Source organism: Mobula birostris, chromosome 8 (assembly GCF_030028105.1).
Source record: "Mobula birostris isolate sMobBir1 chromosome 8, sMobBir1.hap1, whole genome shotgun sequence".
Classification (NCBI taxonomy): domain Eukaryota; kingdom Metazoa; phylum Chordata; class Chondrichthyes; order Myliobatiformes; family Myliobatidae; genus Mobula; species Mobula birostris.
The window spans coordinates 90,352,326-90,374,860 of NC_092377.1; the positions used below are offsets into that span (position 1 = coordinate 90,352,326).

Sequence of the window (22,535 nt, forward strand, 5' to 3'; positions counted from 1 at the left end):
TGGACATGTTCATTCGGAGGAGTTGCACACATTAAAACTTTAATGACATGGGCATCACTGGCAAGACTAAATTAGTGCTCATCCCTATATACACCAATGATATTGGCAAGACATTCCAGTCAGTTGCTGTAGTATGATGCAAGTGTTATTGCAAAGTTTATAGGCTGGTAGGGAGCTCTCAGATCTTGGCCAAGGAAGGATAAAGAAATTCATAAATTGTGATGAGAACCAACATGCATATTTGAGAGTTTTGAGGTTCCAAGGTACTTTGGTTATCCATTTGGTGGAGCTTGTGAGTTTTGGACACAACGGGGTCGGCCATGACTACACAACCAAGAAGGAATGCATCTCCGAGTAACCAAGTGTGCTCAGCTATATGCCACCTTCAACACTCCTTATTCTGTGAAATAAGGAATTCACACAAAATGCTGGAGGAACTCAGCAGGTCAGGCTGAGTATGGAAATGAATAGTCAATGTTTCAGGCCAAGACCCTTCATCTAGACAGGAAAGGAGGTGAGAGGTGGTGGGGGGAATAGAAGCCAGAATAAGGTGGTGAGGGAGGGAACAGAGTTCAAGCTGGATGGTGATAGGTGAAGCCAGATGGGTGGGGGGAGGGAGGCAATGAAGGAAGAAGCTGGGAGGTGATAGGTAGAAAAGGTAAGGGGCTAAAGAAGCTGCGAGGTGATAGGTAGAAAAGGTAAGGGGCTAAAGAAGCTGGGAGGTGATAGGTAAAAAGGGTAGAGGGCTAAAGAAGCTGGGAGGAATCCGATAAGAGAGGAGAGTGGACCATGCGAGAAATGCAGAGAGGAGGGGCAGCAGAGGGAGGTGATAGGCAGGTGAGAAGGAGGTAAGAGGGGAGTCAGAGTGGAGAATGGAAGAAGAAAGGGGGGGGGGCAGGGAAAATTACTGGAAGTTAGAGAAATTGATGTTCATGCCATCAGGTTGGGGGCTCCTAGGCGGAATATGATGTGTTGCTTCTGCAACCTGATAGTGGCCTCATCATGGCCGTAGGGGAGGCCATCGACTGACATGTCGGACTGAGAATGGAGATTGTAATTAAAATGGCTGGCCACCGAGAAATCCTGCTTGTCGCGATGGAGAGTGTGAAAGACTTATTTTGTGAAGGCGTTGTGTTATACCAGACTTCCTTCGGACTCTGCGTGGTGTGATTCCATCCTCTACATCTGCTTTCCTTTCGCCCTCTGGGCTGTAGTGGAAACCAGGGTGATCTGAAATGGAAATGATATTGTAATGAAGATATTTACTCCAGATGTTCAACAAATGAGGTTCTGCAGACAGTGAAAGCCTCGAGCTGGACGAACTTAGCAAGTTAGGCAGCATCTACGGGGAGGAATAAACAGTCGATATTTCAAATCCCAGTCCGGAACATGGACTGGTGATACCGCCTGACCTGCCGAGTGCCTCCAGCTGGAATGACTTTGCTCCCAATGTTCTCCCTACCAGTTTAGCTCACACTGAGCTTGACCTCACCACAAGCTCTGGTGAGGAACATGCAGAACATTAATCAGCTTTTAAACAGAATGAATAGAAAGGCTGTCCAACCACATTCGTTGTCAGCTCGAATAAGAAAAGATGTTGTGACTTTCCCTACTGACTAAGAGGGAGACAGGACTCTCTCTCTTACAGGAGTCCTTCATGTGGGATCAACTAAACCTGCCACTCCTCCAAAATCAGAAGTAGACAACATTCTCACTCAAATACAGATTTAAAAGGGTTCTTTCAAAAGTGAGGACAGGAATGTGAAATATGGCGAATGCTAGAAAAGCAGGCTCAGGAGGATCAACTGATTTTGGACCCAACATTCTGCCACCAGGGTTATTTATGTCAGAACCTCTTTGATCAAGACCGATTACTAATACTAGTGACAGACTCTGATATTGTTATAGTTCCTGCCCTGTGACGACCATAATCTCTGATGGTGAACGCACGAGATTCTGCAGATGCTGGAAATCCAGAACAAAACATAGAAAAAGCTGGAGGAACTCAGCAGTTCAGGCAGTGTCTATGGAGGGAAATAAACAGTTGAAGTTTCAGCCATAAGTGTTTGGTGAACTTTGATGAAGGTTATTCATTGTCTAGGATGCTCATATTACCATTTTGTGAAGCAAACAACCAGTGAGGGGAGAAAAAAAAACAGTCATTGCACATGGCAGCCAAGTATTGAAGACACCCAGTGCTGGGGGGAAAAGAATAATTAAGGCACTAGGCTGAATGACCACTATGTGAGGCAAAAACTTTCAATGGGCTGCAGCTCAGCAGAACAAAGACCTACAGAGTGGCTGGACCCTCTTTCCATACAGTTAGAAGCAATACGTCCACACTACCTGCTCTTAACTCTTTATAAATCTGTACCAGGTTTCCTCTTTGCTGAGCCCTGTGAACAGAATTCACTCACCTCTAAATTCTCATCCTCTTGTTTAGGTCTGCCCAAGTCTTGCCCCCTTTGGTCAAAACCACCAGTTAGACATTACCATCCCCAGTCCTTCTCAGTACAGCCTCTAAGCACTCTGCTCTTCTCCAACTCTTGGTCGTTGTGCAACCACCGTTTTTTCCCCACCCAACCCCTGGCAATTGCAGCTTCAGTTGAAGACTATGCACCAAGCCACACAATTTAAACTCCTCCTTTATCCAAGTCCTCTCTTGTTCTGTCAGTCTTCCCAGTGTCTTCTTCTGCAGTTTGGCAACTACTTTGAAAATGTTTTCGGGATAAAATGCAGGCTGTTCGATATAAGCACCTGTTGTTGCTGAAGCGGGTTACCACAAATATGCAAAGAACAATGTAAAACCTAGAAGCAAACAGGCTCGTAAGGAGGAGACTAGAGCGACTGCTGGGACAAATGCTCAAAAAAAAAGGTGTGCAATATAGTGGGTAGTGTTTTTCCTTCAGCTGGAGTTCAACCAAGTATAACTAGATCTTATTCCCAAGGAAAAGATTTTCCAAAGAGTGCACCCTCATGTGTTCTGGATGGCTCAGCAAGGTGTGGAACTGTGTGGCAGTCCAGATCTGGCATAACGCAGATGGGAACACGTTTACCTTCAATGCATAGAATATGGCCATCATTACTATGCAGCCAAAGAATAGGCTAATCAGTATTGAAATGAATTGGCAAAGACACCCTCAACCAAAGCAAATCAAGGAATACTCACGGATAGCATCCATCTCCAGAATTGCTTGTTTAGCCTGCAAATAAAAATAATGATACTTTAGCCATTGAACACAACCCAACCAGTTGCTGACGTCAGAAATGAGAGCAGCTGAAAGCAGCCCTGTAGATCCCACCTTGCAGAAACAAACAAGAGACGCAAGTGTTTGAAGTGGGTAAAAACAAGACTCGGGGAAACAAGACCAGTCTTGAATGAAAACAAAACAAGGTGAACAGCTTCAAAAACCATTTAAAAGGATCACAATCAAATTTAATTATTTTGCTTTATCACAACCAAGACACAAGACCAGCAACATTAAATTAATTATAAATCTGCTTGCTGACAAAGGCCTATAACTGGAGGTTAGAGCTGGGTGGATGTGGCAAATACATAATCCTATGTGGAATTGATTATGATTATGTGGGCTTCAAATAATTTGCCTTTGGCTGTGCAATTAACAGCCTTCATTTCACAAAATGGAAATGAACTAAGGTTCCAGAAAACATTTCTGAGTCTGTTCATACCCAGAACTTACAGTTTTTGGTGCAAAGTGCATTTGATTCACTCCACACCATAACTGGTCTGTGTGTGAACTGAATTTGTGGTCCCACCAGATACAAAGCAAGGATTCCAGACACTCTTAATCTGGATCAACGCACCATTTACAAATCACACCACACCATTTTTGCCTATTTTATTAATGGATGCTGGTGGAATCTGCAAAAGAACAAATACAATTGCTCCAAAGATAGTGGAATTTTCAGTGCCAATAAGCTCTGGCCATAATTATGTGCCAATATTCCCAACTATTTCATGTTGGTACAAAAGGTCATTCTTGAGCACATTTTCTGTCACAACATTAAGTGGAATGGCCATCTTCCACAGATTATAACCAGATGTGTTCACCATATTGGGCATGTTCGTGGTTCTTGGATATACTGGTAGCCATGATCACATGATGAAGTGGTACCTGTACCCACATGCCTGACCAGGCTAGTTTCTTCTCCTGATGAAATTTCTTCAAATTTAGTTTAATGGTGTCAGTCCCCACTGGGTTGTAACAGAACAGCCCATGAACATGTTGCCTCAGCTGAATGTAGGTCACAGCTGACATACATCAAAGACTCCACTACACTAATTACAGGACAATTTTATGCCTTGGCTTATGTTAAGTTTGCAAGGTAACAAAGTGAAGTTATAAGCAATACCTCACTGTCGAACATACTAGGCACATTTACTGTTCTCGTGGTGTGTTTGTTGTCAAAACAGATGTTCAACTTTAAAAGTCGCATAAATTCTGGCCTAATTCTGCTCCTACATCTCCCCAAAGCTAACTAGGGTCATCTGATTTCACACCTTGGCTGGGATCTTGGCTGGATGATTTTCAAGAATAAGCCTCTTCAGATGAAGAATCCAAAGCCTCTTGTCCTGCATTGACTTGGCCTGTAACAAGATGTGACAAATATGAGAGAATTTGAGATGTGACATCACATAGAAACACTTCTAGACAGAATCAAAATTTCCACTGCACGTTTTATAAAGAGTAGAACTTGGAACTTTTCAACTGACCACTTCTTCATTCTAACCCATCATAAACCCCACTAAAGTTCAAGACAAAGGCTAATATTTTGTTGAACAATGATCCCAGGGGATTGTAGAGTAAAGGTTAGCAACTGGATTTTGAGACAATGAACCAGAAACTAAATCAACTGTAATGTGGGCCTGAAGGACTAAATTCCCTGCTTTCATTCTTAGGCAAATAGATTTGAACTTTAAAAAAACTGTAAGAAATTGCCTGGTCCATTTTTGAAACCCATTCAGGGATTCCTTATCCACTTTATGAAGCATTGGTAGGTGAATCGATGTACTTTCATCTATGTAAGAGGAATCTTTCTTTTTGGAATTATTACTATACAATATACAATTTGCGGAGGCCAGGTTTTATCCTCAATAAACACACACAAAAAATGCTGGTGAACGCAGCAGGCCAGGCAGCATGTATAGGAAGAGGTGCAGTCGACGTTTTGGGCCTGGACCCTTCGTTAGGACTAAATGAAAGAAGAGATAATAAGAGATTTGAAAGTTGGGGGGGTAGGGGGAGATCCGAAATTATAGAAGATGGCGGGGGGAGATGGAGCCAAGAGCTGGAGAAGGGAGAGGATCATGGGACAGGAAGCCTGGGGAGAAAGAGAAGGGGGGAGGGTAGCCCGGAGGGTGGAGAGCAGACAAGGAGTTATAGTGAGAGGGACAGAGGGACAAAAAAGAGAGAGAGAAAAGGGTGGGAAAAAAATAAATAAATGAGGGATGGGGTGTGAAGGGGAGGAGGGACATTAACGGAAGTTAGAGAAGTCAATATTCACGCCATCAGGTTGGAGGCTACCCAGACGGAATATAAGGTGTTGTTCCTCCAACCTGTGTGTGGCTTCATCTTGACAGTAGAGGAGGCCGTGGATAGACATATCAGAATGGGAATGGGACGTGAAATTAAAATGTGTAGTCACTGGGAGATCTTGCTTTCTCTGGCGGACAGAGCGTAGGTGTTCAGTGAAACGGTCTCCCAGTCTGCGTCGGGTCTCACCAATATATAAAAGGTCGCACCGGGAGTACCGGACACAGTATACCATCCCAGCTGACTCACAGGTGAGGTGTCGCCTCACCTGGAAGGACTGTCTGGGGCCCTGAATGGTGGTGAGGGAGGAAGTGTAAGGGCATGTGTAGCACTTGTTCCGCCTACAAGGATAAGTGCCGGGAGGGAGATCAGTGGGGAGGAATGGGGAGGACGAATGGACAAGGGAGTCACATAGGGAGCAATCTTTGTGGAAAGCAAAGTGGGGCGGGGGGAGGAGGGAAAGATGTGCTTAGTGGTGGGATCCCGTTGGAGGTGGCGGAAGTTACGGAGAATGATATGTTGGACCCCAGCGGCTGGTGGGGTGGTAGGTGAGGACCAGGGGAACCCTATTCCTAGTGGGGTGGCGGGAGGATGGAGTGAGAGCAGATGTGCGTGAAATGGGAGAGATGCGAGAATTAAGCAGAGATGAATTAAGAGAGAATAGGAACTTGCTATTGCACAAGGTTCAGAGAGGGTAATTTTGGCTTCACATTCTTGCATAACACAACTATATTTGCTTCTAGAACACTAAGTTAATGACTGCTATTTTGTTTGTAAAACCAAGCCACCTTTATCCAATGGAACACTACTGGTTGTAGAAATTCATACATCAGATATGATCCTACCTGTACTGTGTGCTGTACTTTGGGATTCTTGTAGTGGAAAACACTGAAACCAAGAGGCTCCTTTGGAATCACCTCCACAAGCATCAAATTACAACACTGAAGAGAGAGAGAACATTACAACTTCATTCACCCGAGCTCAATCTGGCACTTAACACATTCTGTTAGCCTTCTTCACAAACTAATGAACTTTAAATTGCACACATCAAGGTCCAATAAACACCACAAAATCCAAACATTATGTACAAACTGGTTTTATATTGTTCCTTTACCATCCCAAAATGTCATTAGGAATATTAATCAGGCTAATGTCAACTAAAAGCTAGGTGACCAGAAACATGGCCAGTTAAGTGGATTTAGTGTTTTGGGGAAAGGAGAGCTGGAGGTTCTGGGGGGAAGTACAAATGCCCAAAGGCTGCCAGTGGTGCAAGTGCAGAAGACCAAAATTAAACGATCAGGGAATGCTTTGGAATTGGTAATTACTGTAGATTCAAATCATTGAGGGTGCAGTAAGCATTTTAACCCAAGGGTAAGAACCTTAACTGCGATGTGTAGCACAGCAATGCAACCAGCAGAGCTGCTGCCTTGCAGCTCCACTAACATCTCCAATGTTGCCGGTGTGGTATTTGGGTTTCGCCTGCGTGCTCCATTTTCCTCCCACATCCCAAGGCATGTGTAGGTTTGCAAGCTGCTGTAACTTGCCCCTAGTGCAGGCAGGTGGTAGAATCTGGAAAGAGCCGATAAGGATGTGAGAACAGATGACAGGAAAATTGAAAGGAATGGTATTTACAAGCTGGCATGGATTTGTCGGGCCAAATGGCCTCTCACGACATTGTATGGAAATAGAGCCAATGAGTGTCCAGAAGATGGTGATAATTTGGAATGATCTAAAGGTTATGGATGATGTAGAACGGAAGAGCGAACAGAAAAGCTGAAAAGGGTTGACTTTATTGATTGATGTTGTAGATGGCTACAAAGACAACTTTCCAGAGGAGCTTTTCTGATTCACTGCTGTACTGTCAATAGCAAACCACAGCACTTCCAAGTAAATGCAAGTGACCCAGGTAAAAATAAAACTGTCCTTACCAAAATATGAGCTTTATAGGCATATGTTTCTTCCCTTTTTTTAGTGATGAGAAGAAGTTTATCTAAAAGAAACAAAGTGCGTTCATTTTTGGCCCGCTGAAAGCGAAATGTTCCCTCCAAGACCAGTTCTCCATAGCTGGTCAAGTCTGGACCTTTCCAATTTGTCAGCAGGCTTTGAATCTCCTTAACAAGAACACAGATATACAGTCAAACAGCGGTAATGAAGCGTTCATTTAATGCAATCAAAACACCCCTCTTGCCCTGTACTATTGTTTAATAACATAAGCTGCATCTTTATGTCAATTACTTGCCTTGGTTCTAAGTTCCTTAAAGCCATTATCCCACTGAAATCCACCTTGCTCAGTTTTGAATCTGCAACATTTTAACAATCTAGTTCCATTTTCCACAGCTTGACTGCTTTTGGATCTGGAAGTTTATTTATGGATGATTTGTCATTATGTTGATGAATGTCATCAAAACATCAAATGGACATACAGGAGACCACCTTTTGGTAGCGTCAACTCCCAAACCATGGAACATTTATACTCGCTGGAATTTACAAGATTGAGGGGGGATCTTATTGAAACGTATAAACTACTAAAGGGATTGGACAGGCTAGATGTAGGAAGATTGGGGAAGTCCAGAACGAGGGGTCACAGTTTGAGGATAAAGGGGAAGCCTTTTAGAACCGAGATGAGGGAAAACTTCTTCACACAGAAAGTGGTGAATCTGTGGAATTCTCTGCCACAGGAAACAGTTGAGCCCAATTCATTGGCTATATTTAAGAGGGAGTTAGATATGGCCCTTGTGGCTAAAGGGATCGGGGGTATGGAGAGAAGGCAGGTACAGGGTTCTGAGTTGGATGATCAGCCATGATCGTACTGAATGGCGGTGCAAGCTCGAAGGGCCAAATGGCCTATTCCTGCACCTATTTTCTATGTTTCTATACCAACCCGCCCTGTGAGATCTATTGCTGGCAGGACCTTATTCTTCTACTTCACTTTGCAGGAAACCACAGGCGGATTAACCAACAAAACAGCATAGTGCAACACATTTTAATGACTCAGTGAAAAGTAAATTGTCAGTGTGAAGCAGCATTTGTTATTTTCCAATTAATAGTTATCTACTTCATACCTTAAGATTACACTCACTTGTCTGGGTTCTGACTAAAATGTGTCAATATAGAAGAACTACTAACTGTTTTTATATCATCCCTAATACAACCCCTTTAATATCTATGCTCATGACAAGACAAATTTAGTCTAATATGTACCCATAAAATAATCTGTTTTTTCCCCAACATACATCTTGGCAGTTAGAACTTACATTAATACTAACAAAGGAGACATGAAGGCTACATTCTAATTACACGACAAACTCACTACATTATAATTATTATTTTGCTCCCTTGTTTTTAACTTGCTATTTACTCTTGCAATCTAACTGCACAAGTTACCCAAGTTGCTTCAGCAATCCTGTGACATATCCCTACCAGTTACTGTCTTGCGGAAATGGCCAACAAATTAGGTTAACTGTCTCTGGATTAAAAGTACCTCTCCTTATTTACCCCCTTTACTGCTCTCTCAGTCATCTTTACCCAACAGGTGCTCGAGAAGGGCAATTTTGGGTGGACTGGTTTACCGAGCATTCACAGACAACAGTCACCCAGGGGGAATTTGGCCAAACAGCAGCGAGTGTTTGGGTGTGCGTGTGTGTGTGGGGGGGGGGGGGGGGCGGTGGGAACAAGTTCATTTCCTCCTTAACCTGGGGAGGCGGGGGTGGACACTGAGGCTCACTACAGTTAACCGACTTCCACCCCGGATCACAGACAGAATCAAATCTTTAGCAGTAGGAGGAGTAACTACTGGTTTCCAGCACAGTGGAAATGGGCAATAAACCCTGACAGCAGCAACACCACCCTCATAGAATGCACGCTTAAACCCCGGTTGGTGACTCACTTGCAGCCGTACGGCGTGCTCGTGTTTCCTCTTCATGTCATTGATGTGCCAAGCTACCCTCTGCATTGTGTCAATGGCATCCTGCACCACATCATAGCACTCTGTGTCTTTCTCCAGGTGGCTCACTATTTCCTGACAACAATAGGCAAAAGGCAGAACACATCATGAAACAAATAGGAACCCAATGACTGCACAGTTCCCAGGCAATTCCAGCCAGGGTTGAGACTATTGCAACTGCCCTACTGAGTAGCTGTGGCACTTGCTTCACACTCAAAGGCCAAAATGCAGGTTGACATCAACAACCCGACTGTGGTTTGGGTCTGGGGTTGAAAATGGTTATTTACGTGGGCACAGATGGAAATCACAGGCTGGGAGCATTGATGGACTGACCCGCGTTTGGAGAACAGGCCCCTTAATGACCAATGCCTGCTATCGAGTAGATTCTGCCAAAAATTATTTGCTTTCACAAAGATTATTCAGAAGAGCAGAAATCACTATCAAAATGTTTTTAAATGGAAAAATATGAAAAAAATCAATTTCTGATGTGGTAGTTAATAGTTTTTCCATTTCAAAAACAAAAGAACAAAAATGCCTCCCTATCTCCATGGACATAATGACACTTAAAAACATGACATTAATCTTCAAAAACAACTCAATTACACCGAAATAATCTCTTCCTGTCCAAAAATTTCACTGGTTCTGGTATCAGAGTTGGCAATAATTATTTTTAGTTTTTGAGCATGTTAATAAATAATGTATATAGCATTTTGGATTGGGCATTCTTTCTACCAACAGCCTGGCACACCACACGTTAAACATTTGTACCCAAAGGATCAATATCACGATTACTATTGGAATCAAACAGATGAAAAGGTCAATGTCCTGAACAGACAAGGTACAGTCATCCAACTAAGTCACACGGAGCTCAGTAAGTCTCTTGAACTATAAAAATTCCTGCCTCCTTACAAATGTTGCATCTTAACTAGACAAAGGAGGCAGCCAATGATTAATCTGGGCCAGGTACTTAAACCTTAATGCATATAATGACAAGGTAACATGAATGAAGGGCAGCATCAATATCCATTAAAATAATGCTCAATTGCACTGGATTTGGATCAAGAATGCCTGAGCAAACACTTACATGTAAGAGAAGATGGTATTTTAGGATGCGCTGCACAGGTTTGAGAAGGTAGGATCCCAGTGGGAGAGAGTGTTTCAAGGCCTCCTGTCGCTCTCTGAAGAACTTAGCCAGCACTTTGTTCCTCATACATTCGGTTAACACCGCTACGGATCTGCAGGTTACATAAAGGATCAGCGGCTCTGTTAAATCCACGTTCCTGAACAAAATATGGACTAATCTCAATTACTTTTGTGTTGAGTCATGATGCTGGATTGGCGCCTTCTAATGACATTGCATTTTTGCCTTAATACAGACTTTTAAAAAAAATTGATCTTTCCTTCAATGCTTAGTTTTGGCACGCAGCAGCAGATCGAAACATGGTATAATCTCTAGTATCATTTCTGCTCTTGGCAAAGAGTGCAGCAGATCACTTATGTCATTGTTTGCTTCAGGTTCCGAATCAAATACAAAATGCATGACTGGAAAATAGAATAATTCCTTTAATGTCCAAAAGCACATTTAAACATCTTGACAGAACTGAAAATTAATCACTTTTTTTAAAAAATAAAAAAAAATTCATGCTGTTTAATTTGTATTTTTTAATAAATAATTACGAGTGAGATAATGGTCACCAAAGCGCACAGCAGTCATTTAATGACTAGTGTTTGACCTTGGCCACTGCACGAGTTTTCCATGTTTCCTCCCAAATCCTAAAGACATGCTGGTTGTTAACTCACCACTATAAATTGTCCCTAATATTGATGAGTAGCAAGAGGATAATTGGGGAGGGGAGGGGGGATGGGAGGAGGGAGTTGATAGACAGAACGGAAAAGTTTAAATAAAAGTGAGGGAATGGGATTAATAGAATTCCTCCCATAGCCTGCATAGTTTCAGTGGGATTCTCCCATCTCATAAGAAAAATATGCAACTCTAAAATCCAACTTCCAGATTCCATTATCATGCTGTCAGCTGACTGCCAGGTTTAGCTCCAGTGAAAATACAGAGAAACAAGTGAGGCAGCAAAGCTTCTGGTAGACTGCCCTGGAGAAATTGAAACCAAGAAAAAAAGAAACCAGAAAAAACAACACCATTTCTTCAAAAGCAACGGAAGCATTGCTCAAGTTACTGGATGTCTACATGATAACTTGAAGGCAAATTTGATCTAATTGAGTAACTGGGAAACACAAGATTGCTTTTGATGCTGATTGAACGAATACTATCATAATATAAAATTGGGCATTATGTAAGACCAGCATTCACTAACAGCAGTTCCCCAAGGAACAGATGAAGTTACAACTTCCCTCTTAATTGACCATTTAATAGCTTTAGGTCCAGTCCTCACGTTAATAATGCAGACCTACCTGGGATAGTTGGTGCAATACTGTGTATAGATGTGGAACTCTTCACTCTGAAAGAATCAAGATTAATAAACACATCAGACCCTGCTTGTTCAGCAAATGTCCCAACATTAGATAGATTAGTACTGGCAGACCTGTGATGGGTCTCGAACACACCACCATCAGCGGAGACTACGCCACACCAAGATAAGGCAGCCAGGGCCTCCGCAGTGCTGGACTTGCACAAGGTTAGTCTGCAGAGGCTCTGTTTCAATGTTTAACTTCAGATGCTTAAATAGATCCCATGGGGAAGGGAGAATTCTTTTCCCCTCTTTGGAGGGGAAATCCTGAACAGAGTTTCTTTACCTACGAATGAATGCCACAATGTTCAGGGTGATATCAGGAAACACCTCAGCACAAGGTGCTGGGAAACACACACTTCTCCAAACACCTTGAGGGTAGGGGGTGGGCACATGAAAACACACACTTGAAAGAACAAGTTTCTGCTGGCTACAAGTCTCATCTGAGTCCAAGAAAAAGTCACGAGTTAACACCCGGATTTCAGATTTATAAGATGTAGCTCAACAGGTTAGGCTTTCTCACTTGTCTTAACTGGGACCACTGGAAAGTAACAAAGAGCGTCAAACTCAGACAGCTTTATCCAGTACCCCGTGGCTTTGACATTGTTTCTCTACTATAACACCCTCAACTCAACAACGTCCCAATTGATGTGATATTTCCAGAGATACTTGTTGAAACAAAAGATGTTGCCATTGTTTCACAACCCAAAATAAATAGAATCGTAGTATATTAATACAAAGTTAATTTTGAATTAAACTCAGGTGATCCAAAGACACTCAGTTGGCCATTTCCTTCCCCAATGCGGCCAGGTGTGCCACAGTGAACAGCTACTAGTGCTCTAGGGACCCGGGTGTGATTCTGACCATGAGTGCCAACCATGTGGAGTCCACATGTGCTCTAGAACATCTTGTGTCCCAGTAGCATCCCAAACTCATGTTGGTTGGTTAACTGGCTGCTGACAGGAAACGAACCAAAGGAGGATTGATGAGCATGTGCAAAAGAGAGTAAGTTGCAGGGGTACGTCAAAATGAGAAGGCAATGGGCATTGATGGGATTCTTCCTCTGGAACCCAACTGGGTCAAACAGCCGCCATGCTGTTCTGAAGATAGACAGGAAGCAAAAAAAAACATTGCAGTCTTACGCACACACAAAGTAAAAGTTGCCTTTCTTTCAAGCTTGCAAACATACTCTGAGGCCACGGCAGCACTTACCTTTGCTACAAAACATTCTGCAATTGCAACTGGGTCGCTATCACAGCTCTCCAGGTCACGAAGCAGTTCACTGTAAATAGAAAGGAAAGACACATTTTAAATAAATACCTACAGATCATTCCGGCATATCCTGATCAGTAATTTATAACTCAGTGCCAAATTAGATGCTTGTAACACCATTTTAGAAATACAACTACAGTGCTTCTTATAACCTCAAGACCACATTAGTCTTCATGATCCTAAAATACTTTAGAAATATAGCATGTTGCAATGCTGTCCATCTGTAAACCATGTGCTGTTGAAGTAGGGCTGTGATAACCAGTTATTTGAGACAAGTGGGAGGAGCGAAAGAGAAAGGGTCTCGACCCAAAACGGTGACTGTTTATTCATTTCCATAAATGTTGCCTGACCCGCTGAGTTCCTCCAGTGTGTTTCTCTGGATTTCCAGCATCTGTGTTTGAGAGAAATGTTGGCCAAAACACAGGAGGGAATGTCCCTGCTAAATACTATAGCACTTAAAGTTGCATTATATTCTATTCACAGCTCAAAACATGAAGCAGTCCACGCAGCAAAAAGTAGACAGCGTTCATGCACGAGCTGTAAAGTAGCACGTAACATTTGCATCACAAGTTGCCAGTAATTACAAGAGTATCTAACCTCTTACTCCTGACAAAGAATAACAATGCCAATTTTCTCAAAATCCTGGGGACTGCTATTGAACAAAATTTAAACTGAATCAGCCACAATTTGAGTGAGCAGGTCTGTAGCTGGATATCCTACAGCAAGTGACATGTCCCATAACACCAAAGCCTTTCCACATCTATAAAAAGCACACGTCAGCTGCATGAGAAATTTGCTACAGGTTGAGGACTGCTTATCCAAAATCCAAAAACTTACAAAATTTTTTTGATTGGGAAAAAATCCAAAATCCAAACAACGCCGATTTAAAGAAAGTAAAATACAAATACAGTGTACTGTAAACTTTTAATGAAAATACGGCATGGTAGGTGGAGACTGAAAGCCTGCCATTGTTCAGCAGCTGATTCAGGTATTCTCCCAATGCTGCTGTGTTGCTCTGTTACCCTGCACACATTATACTTCCATTTTATTGATGGTATGTAACAGTTTTTACTGTTAAGTACATATGTGTGATGAACAAGTGCAAGACAAAAACTGCTTACCAGTAGCACATAAATTCAGAGTGAGAAATGATGATGATCCCAAGCTATCTCATTATATATTCCAAAATCCAAAAAAAATCTGAAATCCAAAACACTTTCAGATAAGGGGTACTCAACCTATACTAACAACTTCAACAACCCCAATGCCACACCAGTCAAAACATCCTCTTCAATGGTGCCCTTTCTACTACACTGAACCTTCATTCCCTCAACTGCAGAGTCTACCATCGACAAAATGCACTCTGGTTATTTGCCTCGGCTTGTCCGACTGCACTTCCTATACCCATAACCTCTACCAGCAAGGATAGGGGGTAGCGGTGCACAGGAACAAATTCCCTTCCAAATTGTCCACTATCCCAACTTGGAAATAAATCCTGATGAAGGGTTTGGCCTGAAATATTGATCGTTTATTCTTCTCCACTGATGCTGCCCGGACTGCTGAGTTGCTCCAGAACTTTCTTTGTTGCTTTGGATTTTCAGCATCTGCAGAATCTCACTTTTTGGAAATAAATCTGCAATCCTTCATTACTGCTGGATCCAAGTCTAATTGGACACCACGGTGGCATAGTGGTTAGCACAATGCTATTACAGCTCGGGGCATTCCAGAGTTCAATTCTGATGCTGTCTATAAGGAGTCCATACGTCCTCCCTGTGGAATGCATGGGTTTCCTCCCACAGTCCAAATACATACCGGGGTAGGTTAATTTGTCATTGTAAATTGTCCCATAATTAGCTTAGAGTGAATCAGGATTGATAGGCTGACATGGCTTGTGGGGCCAGAAGGCCGGCTCCACACTGTATGGTGAAATAAATAAATCAATTAATCATTGAAGTCCCTATCCAGTTGCATTCATGGAGTGTCCTCACTAAAGGACTACAATGGTTTAAGATGGCAAGTCACTCCCACTTCTTCCAATGTTGGCCTTGAGGAATTTCTACATTTTGATTAATATCAACTCAACAGACTCAACAGGCCAAATGGCCTAATTCTGTTCCAGTGTCATGGTTTTATGATTAGCAATGTCTAGGGAAAAAAAACAAAAAGCTTGCATAAAGAGACCCAAGTTGGTTAGGCGAGTGGGCAAAAAGTTGGCAAATGAAGAGTGTAATGTGGTAAAGATGAGAATCATCCACTTTGGAAAGAAAAAAGAACAGTAATCTGATGTCTAAACTGAGCAAGACCAAAATCATTGTATTAAGGAATTTGTGAGATGATTACTTGAAACATAGTGGACTATCCAGCCCCTTCAGAATCGTAGTCCTTTTTATTCATCTTGGTTACTCAGCCCTTAATGTTGGTCCTTCACACAATAAAAAAACCTACAAAGCTCTCTGCAACGTTTCATATCAATAGGTTTTTTTGAGGAATAACAAATAAAAGTGCTTCCCAACATTACCCCGAATGTCCCTGTTCTAATGTTAAGCCTGCATACTGAAATTCTTCAGAAGGAGATGGTGCCGACAGAGAAAACAAAATAATCAATGATTTTAGATCATACATTCCCTCATTTTCAGTATTTGGGAATAATCCAACCCCAGCATTATTCTGATAAACCTCTGCAGTACACTCTCTTAGGCTAACATCTCCTGCGAGATGAACCAAAAACTCTCAGAGCCAATTAAAACCTATGAACTAAACATTGCTTCTATCCTTCTGCACTCTAGGTTGGCAGAACTTCTTCCACTCAACCATTTCAAAGTGATATCACAGAACATGACAGCACAGTGCAGGTCCTTAACCCCCCATATTGTGTTGACCTTTTAATCTACTCTAAAATCAATCTAACTCTTCCCTCCTATGTAGCACTCCATTTTCTTTTACGTATCCCTCTGCCTATCTAAGAGTTTCCTAAATGCCCCTTATGTATTTGCCTCTACCACCACCCCTGGCAGGGCTTACACATACACACACACACACACACACACACACACACACACACACACACCACTCTGTGTACAAAAGAACTTCGGATATCCCTCCTGTATTTTCCTCCAATCACCTTAAAATGAAACCTCTTTGTATTTGTGCATTATCCATACCTAGCCCCCAAAAGCTCAAGCTTATTTTTGACCAACACACATGAAAGTTGCTGGTGAATGCAGCAGGCCAGGCAGCATCTCTAGGAAGAGGTACAGTCGACGTTTCGGGCCAAGACCCTTCATCAGGACTAACTGAAAGAAGAGCTAGTAAGAGATTTGAAAGTGGGAGGGGGAGGGGGAGATCCAAAAATGATAGGAGAAGACAAGAGGGGGAAGGATGGAACCAAGAGCTGGACAGTTGATTGGCAAAAAGGATACCAGAGGATCATGGGACAGGAGCCTCCCCCCCCCCCTGTACTCCATCCGTTATTTATTTATATACACACATTCCTTTTCTCTCTCTCTCTCTCTCTCCTTTTTCTCCCTCTGCCCCTCTCACTATACCCCTTGCCCATCCTCTGGGTTCCCCCCCCCCCCCTTTTCTTTCTCCCTGGGCCTCCTGTCCCACGATCCTCTCATATCCCTTTTGCCAATCACCTGTCCAGCTCTTGGCTCCATCCCTCCCCCTCCTGTCTTCTCCTATCATTTTGGATCTCCCCCTCCCCCTCCCACTTTCAAACCTCTTACTAGCTCTTCCTTCAGTTAGTCCTGACGAAGGGTCTCGGCCCAAAACGTCGACTGTACCTCTTCCTAGCGATGCTGCCTGGCCTGCTGCGTTCACCAGCAACTTTGATGTGTGTTGCTTGAATTTCCAGCATCTGCAGAATTCCTCGTGTTTGCGAGCTTATTTTTGATATTTTCTTCATTTGAAAAATAATCCAATCCTTCAATCTATAGTGTCTTTCTTAATACATGGACAACCTACAGTTAGTACGGTGAAGCAGTGAAGTACCACCATAGTGAAATATCAGTCATCTTTGTAAAATCTGCAAGTCTATTAACAAGGGAGGAGAGCCTAGCTCAGCATCTTCACCCAGGCCAGGGGTTCTACTCATACTTTTCTCTTCATTTCCCGCCAAACAAAAGCCCCAAGCCCAATCTTACTGTCCCTCACCAAAAACCTCCTCTCAGTTCTACCATCCTAATTGGTTGGCACACATTCCTCATCATTACTGATCTTCAACAATATCCCAAGCAGGCTGAAAGCAGAACAGACTGCTCTGACAGAGCTGCTAAATGAAATGCCTGCAGTGTAACAGTAAAAATATGAACCAGGGCATTACAAGTGCATTGAGAAATTGGTAAAAGGCTCATATCAGTGGCAGCCTCCCAGATAACCTAGACCCCCTGAAATTCACATACTGAAAAGTCCACAGAAGATGACATCTCCCTTGTGTTACATTCAACTCTCGATCACCTCAACCATAAGAATACATGTCAAGATGCCACCCATCGCTTTGACTTCAATACCATAATAACTGATAAGCACATCACTTGACTCTTGGACATGGCACCACCATCAGGTGGCTTCTGGACTTGCTGACTAGCAGATCTCAGTGTGTGAGAATCGGCTGTAACATTTCATCCACCCTGATCCTCAAAGCTCATGCTCCCCAGGGTTATGTGCTCAGTCCCCTGCTTGGCTCCCTCTACATTCACAAAGGTGGAACCAATTAAGCACCAACATGATCTTCAAGTTTGCCAGTGACCACCTCTCCTATAATCTGGATCAAGAATAATGATGAGATGGAGTACGGTAAAGAGATTGCAAACTCGAGTTAAAGTCAGCCCACCATGAATACTTCCATCTATAATCTATGATGCTTTGTTACTATTTATTTGTCCAATACACCAACTGCTGAACAACCATCTTTGTACTGTTGGCCAACTTGCATCTATCATTTCAAGTCATTTGTGAATAGATTGAAAAGCTGAGCTTCCAGCACAGACGTCTGATGAGACCTAATCAAATTGGTGAATCAACCCATTCCTACCAAATCTTAGTTTTCATCCCAAGCCATGTCATTACTCTGGGAGCCAGGTTTCTGAGGAACTGTTTGTTACTATTATATAGGAGTTTGCAGGTTGCAGAAAACTTTAACAAAAAGTTTGATGGAAATGCAAATGTAAACCTATCCTGAAAGAATCTAAACTGTCTGCAGCTATTACAACTGCTCACGTGTGTGCTTTCCAAGCTGTGCTCTGAATTATAACACAATTTATATTGGTGGAATCAGGTACCACTGAGTCTGTTATTTCATGTTCCAGCCGTCTTCGCTTCTGCATGTCTTAACATGTGCGAGACAGCAAAAACCTTTCGTTACTTTCAATATCCGTTTTATCCTGTTCTCTCATCCAAATCAGAAAAATGCAAATTCATTCCTTATTCCAGGAGTCTTGGATGCCTGATGCAGGTTCATATAATCGTGTCGTAGTGAGGAAATACTTCAGTAGTAGGAAAAGAATTCTTTCCAAAAGACCTTAATCTGAAAGACAACTATTCAAAGTTCTACAGGTGAATAGCATTAGTTCAAATTAACATTATGGTTGGCACAGGTATTATGGGCCAAAGGACTTGTTCCTGTGCTGTACTGTTCTATATACACAAGGAGATGTAAAATATCCCACAAACTCATCCACCCATGGAACACCATTGTCCTTGACCGTATGCTCTACCTTGAGTACTGTCGCTTACTGTGGTAAAGGTGTCCAGGGTTCGGGATTCACAAAGATGTCTGGATATGCAGTCTTGTTGGTTGACAAATGCTCCCATAGCAAATATACATTTCTACATAAGTACATACCTTCACCTTAAAAAGTTGAAGTAAACATGCAATGTAAACATCAAAATTGTATTTAAACCACCCGCTGCTAACTTTACTTAAAGAGGAGAAAACCTCGATACAATGAGTTCAGATATTCCAAAGAGAATTCTCCCGCCATACCTCCTCCCAAATGCCTGCGCGTGCTGAATAAATACCTCTCACACTAACAGCTCCCATCTCCATGCGCCTCATTCTTCAATCTCACAAATAGGCCAACACCATGAATTCAAATTCTCAGCAACTTAAAGATTTGGAATACACTGTGAGAAAGGTGATAGAGTGAATTTAACAGCAGCTTTTCAAAAAGGGATTACGTCATTTTCAACAAGGAGCAGGGGGAGTGGGGAAAAAGGCAGTGGAGTAGGACTAATTAGTTAGTTCCTCCAAGGAACCAACACCAGGCCAGCTGGCTAACTCTAATCTATCAAATTTAATGAAATGAAATAATAATTGTTAACATACAGCAGTGCGTTGAAGTACAGACCCTTCAGCCTAAGATGTTGTGCCAACCTTTTAATCTACTCCAAGACTAATCTAACCCTTCGCACCCACATATCCCATCATTTTGTTTACATCCATGCACCCAAGAGTTTCTTAAACATTCCTTATGTATCTGCCTCTACCACCGCACCTGCCAAGGGGCTCCATGCACCCATCATTGTGTTTAAAAAAAACCTACCCATGACATCCCCCTACACATTCCTCCAAGCACCTTAAAATTATCCCCCTCATGTTAGCCATTACTGCCCTGGGCAGAATGCACTGCTGTCCACTCTGTCTCTGCCTCCATCAAATCACCTTTCATCCTACCTCACTCCAAAGAGAAAAGCCACCACTCGTTCAAGCTCTCCTCATATGACAGGATCTCTCATCCGGGCAGCATGTTGGTAAATGTCCTCTGCACTCTCTCCAAAGCTCCACATTCTTCCTATGATGAGGCATCCAGAACTGAAGGCAATATTCCAAGTGGGGTCTAACATGTTCTCAGTAATATTTTTATTTGCAAGTTAATGAAGTTGATTCTAGGGTTGTTGTTACAAAGCATTTAAAAAAAATGTAGAACTAGATGGGGGACGAAACGACATCATCCTTCGGAACCAAGGCATCACCGAGAAAGCCAGCATTCATCAACCTGTCCTAAATGCCCTTAAATGTAGTATCTTGTGATACCATTTCGATGCCTGTGAGGTTCCCAGGCCAGACTGGATAAGGATGGCAGTGTTCCTTTCCTGAAGGAACACTGGTCAATATTGTTGATGAAATTTCTATCAATAGAATTGCCACAGGTGATGTGATGGGATTTGACCAGCCTCTGGATTGGCTGGGCTAAGCTGTCACTGCATCCAGTAAGAACTGACAGAGTGGATGGGGCAAACAGCCACAATACAGTTCAATTCCACAGCTCTGTCTACATCCTCCATCTACACCTTCAATGATCCTTGCTCTTCTTCACGACAGTGCTTTTCCCATTCTCTCGCTTTCTCCACGTTAACATTTGACACTGAGCTGAGAAGCAGCTGTTTAGTAAAAAAGTGTTTTAGTAGGTACTTTGAAAAGAAGAAAGAAGAGCCAGAGTGGTACAAGAGAAATAACCCCAGAACATTGGGCTCTGCTTGTCTGCTTTTGGTCGAGCAATGAAAAATCAGAACCTTTTCAAAATTGGCTGAATAGGGTTCTAACATTTCAAATCACATCTCATTTGGGAGGAAAATGGCAGAAATAAACAGTTTGTATTTCGGTATCCTTGAGCCAATTCACCAAAAGTATAGAAGACAGAGGATTTATTACACCAGGACCAGCTTACCTGTTGAAGCGATAGATGTCGCCAATATTCCCAAACAAGGACAAGCGGTCTTCTGTCCCCAGGGGGAGCCTTGATTGGTCCGTGATACAGTCAAGATAGTCCTAAAGAGCACAAGACCAACATATTAACAAAAGCAAGAAACAGATGATAGCATCATCCAGCACTAACCTTACAATGCTTTCTATACACCTGGATTCTATCACATTCCCTTAACAAATGGGAAATAAACTTAAACTTCCTTTTATTCTCCACCTGCCCCTTCGGATCAAGAGTGTTTTGTCCTTCTACTCTCATTAGAAGGAATCTCAAACATCAATTATTGGAACCAGTTTCAAAACTCAATTTCTGAAAATGACCATTTTGGGTCTAAGAATAAAATTCCCGGAATAAGCTCCATTATGGCCACTAGCCCCCCCCCCCCCCGCCCCCCCATCCCCAGCATTCAGGACATCTTCAAGAAGCGATGCCTCAAAAAGGCAGCATCCATTATTAAGGACCCCTATCACCCAGTATACATCCTCTTCTCATTGCTACTAATCGGGACGTGGTACAGGAGCCTTGAAGGCACACACTGATTCAGGAATCACTTTTCCCCTCTGCCATCAGATCTTTGAATGGACATTGAACCCATGAACAGCAGCTCACTACTTCCCCCCCCCCCCTTTTTTTTACACTGGTTACTTAATTTAGCTTTTTATATATATATATACACTTAGTTTTATTATTATGTACTGCAATGTACTGTCGCTGTACAAGAAGAAATTTCATGACATATGCCAGTGATATTAAACCTGATTCCGATTCTAAGTTTAAGTATTTTAGAATTTATTCAACCAAACAGGCAAATCAGTTTTTAATATTCACGCCAACATCCTCCCAACACTTGTCTGCACACCCCTTCCAATTCTTTATTGACCATTTCCAATTTCAACTGGTTTGCCTCAGCAGCCCAAATATTAACAAGCTTTACATTCCCCACAAGTTTCTCCTGCACCCAATTTTGGTGATAACGTAAGTTTGTTCATTCAATTTAATGTCCATTCAATCTAATACACTGATAATTTTTTAAAATACCTTTAAAAAAAAATCTAGGGAAACAAAGCCCTAGCATGTTCAGTGCTGCCTGCTGGAACCTAGGGTTTACATGTTGCCTGGCCCTTTTGAATTAACTTCTCTTATGCACCCATATCTTTTTTGAAATCTGCATGCCAGGACAATGCAGAGTGCTTAGCAGCTTGTCAGTCTTTGCTTCAAGGTAAAAACAGCCAGAGTTAATTAACTGAATCAACACAAATAGAATCATGAAAAAAAAGGAGGCCATTCAGCCCATTTGGTTCTGTGCTGATTCTCTGAAGAGCGATTCCAATGAGCACCACTGCTCACTGGACGAAGGTAGCTGCCAAGGTGAAAATGAAGGTCAATTAGACCAGAAACTAGCAACCAAAGACGAAGGGTGTCAGCCTTGCACACAACAGTAGCCAGTAAAGGGCCCGAAGCTAAGTGCTGTGGGTTGGAGTACAAGTGAACATACTCCAGTTGCTGGCATTCAACTGAACGCACGTGATTCACCACTGGAACGTCTGCATTAGATTTAACCTTGCACTTTCCTCCTCCA

The 22,535-nt window shown here is 42.5% G+C and overlaps 1 protein-coding gene across 1 annotated transcript in view; it reads right to left on the reverse strand.

Moving 5' to 3' along the window:
- Window positions 1–22,535, reverse strand: part of LOC140201472 (pleckstrin homology domain-containing family G member 1-like) — a 66,110-nt gene that overhangs the window by 20,037 nt on the left and 23,538 nt on the right. Inside the window, exons 2-11 of the mRNA XM_072265637.1 lie at window positions 20,921–21,021; window positions 13,191–13,260; window positions 11,923–11,969; window positions 10,583–10,733; window positions 9,442–9,573; window positions 7,484–7,666; window positions 6,401–6,496; window positions 4,523–4,609; window positions 3,170–3,203; window positions 1,141–1,230 (exon numbers count right to left, since the gene is read on the reverse strand). Of these exons, the coding sequence (XP_072121738.1) occupies window positions 1,141–1,230; window positions 3,170–3,203; window positions 4,523–4,609; window positions 6,401–6,496; window positions 7,484–7,666; window positions 9,442–9,573; window positions 10,583–10,733; window positions 11,923–11,969; window positions 13,191–13,260; window positions 20,921–21,021 (991 nt within the window). The remainder of the gene's footprint in view (window positions 1–1,140; window positions 1,231–3,169; window positions 3,204–4,522; window positions 4,610–6,400; window positions 6,497–7,483; window positions 7,667–9,441; window positions 9,574–10,582; window positions 10,734–11,922; window positions 11,970–13,190; window positions 13,261–20,920; window positions 21,022–22,535) is intronic.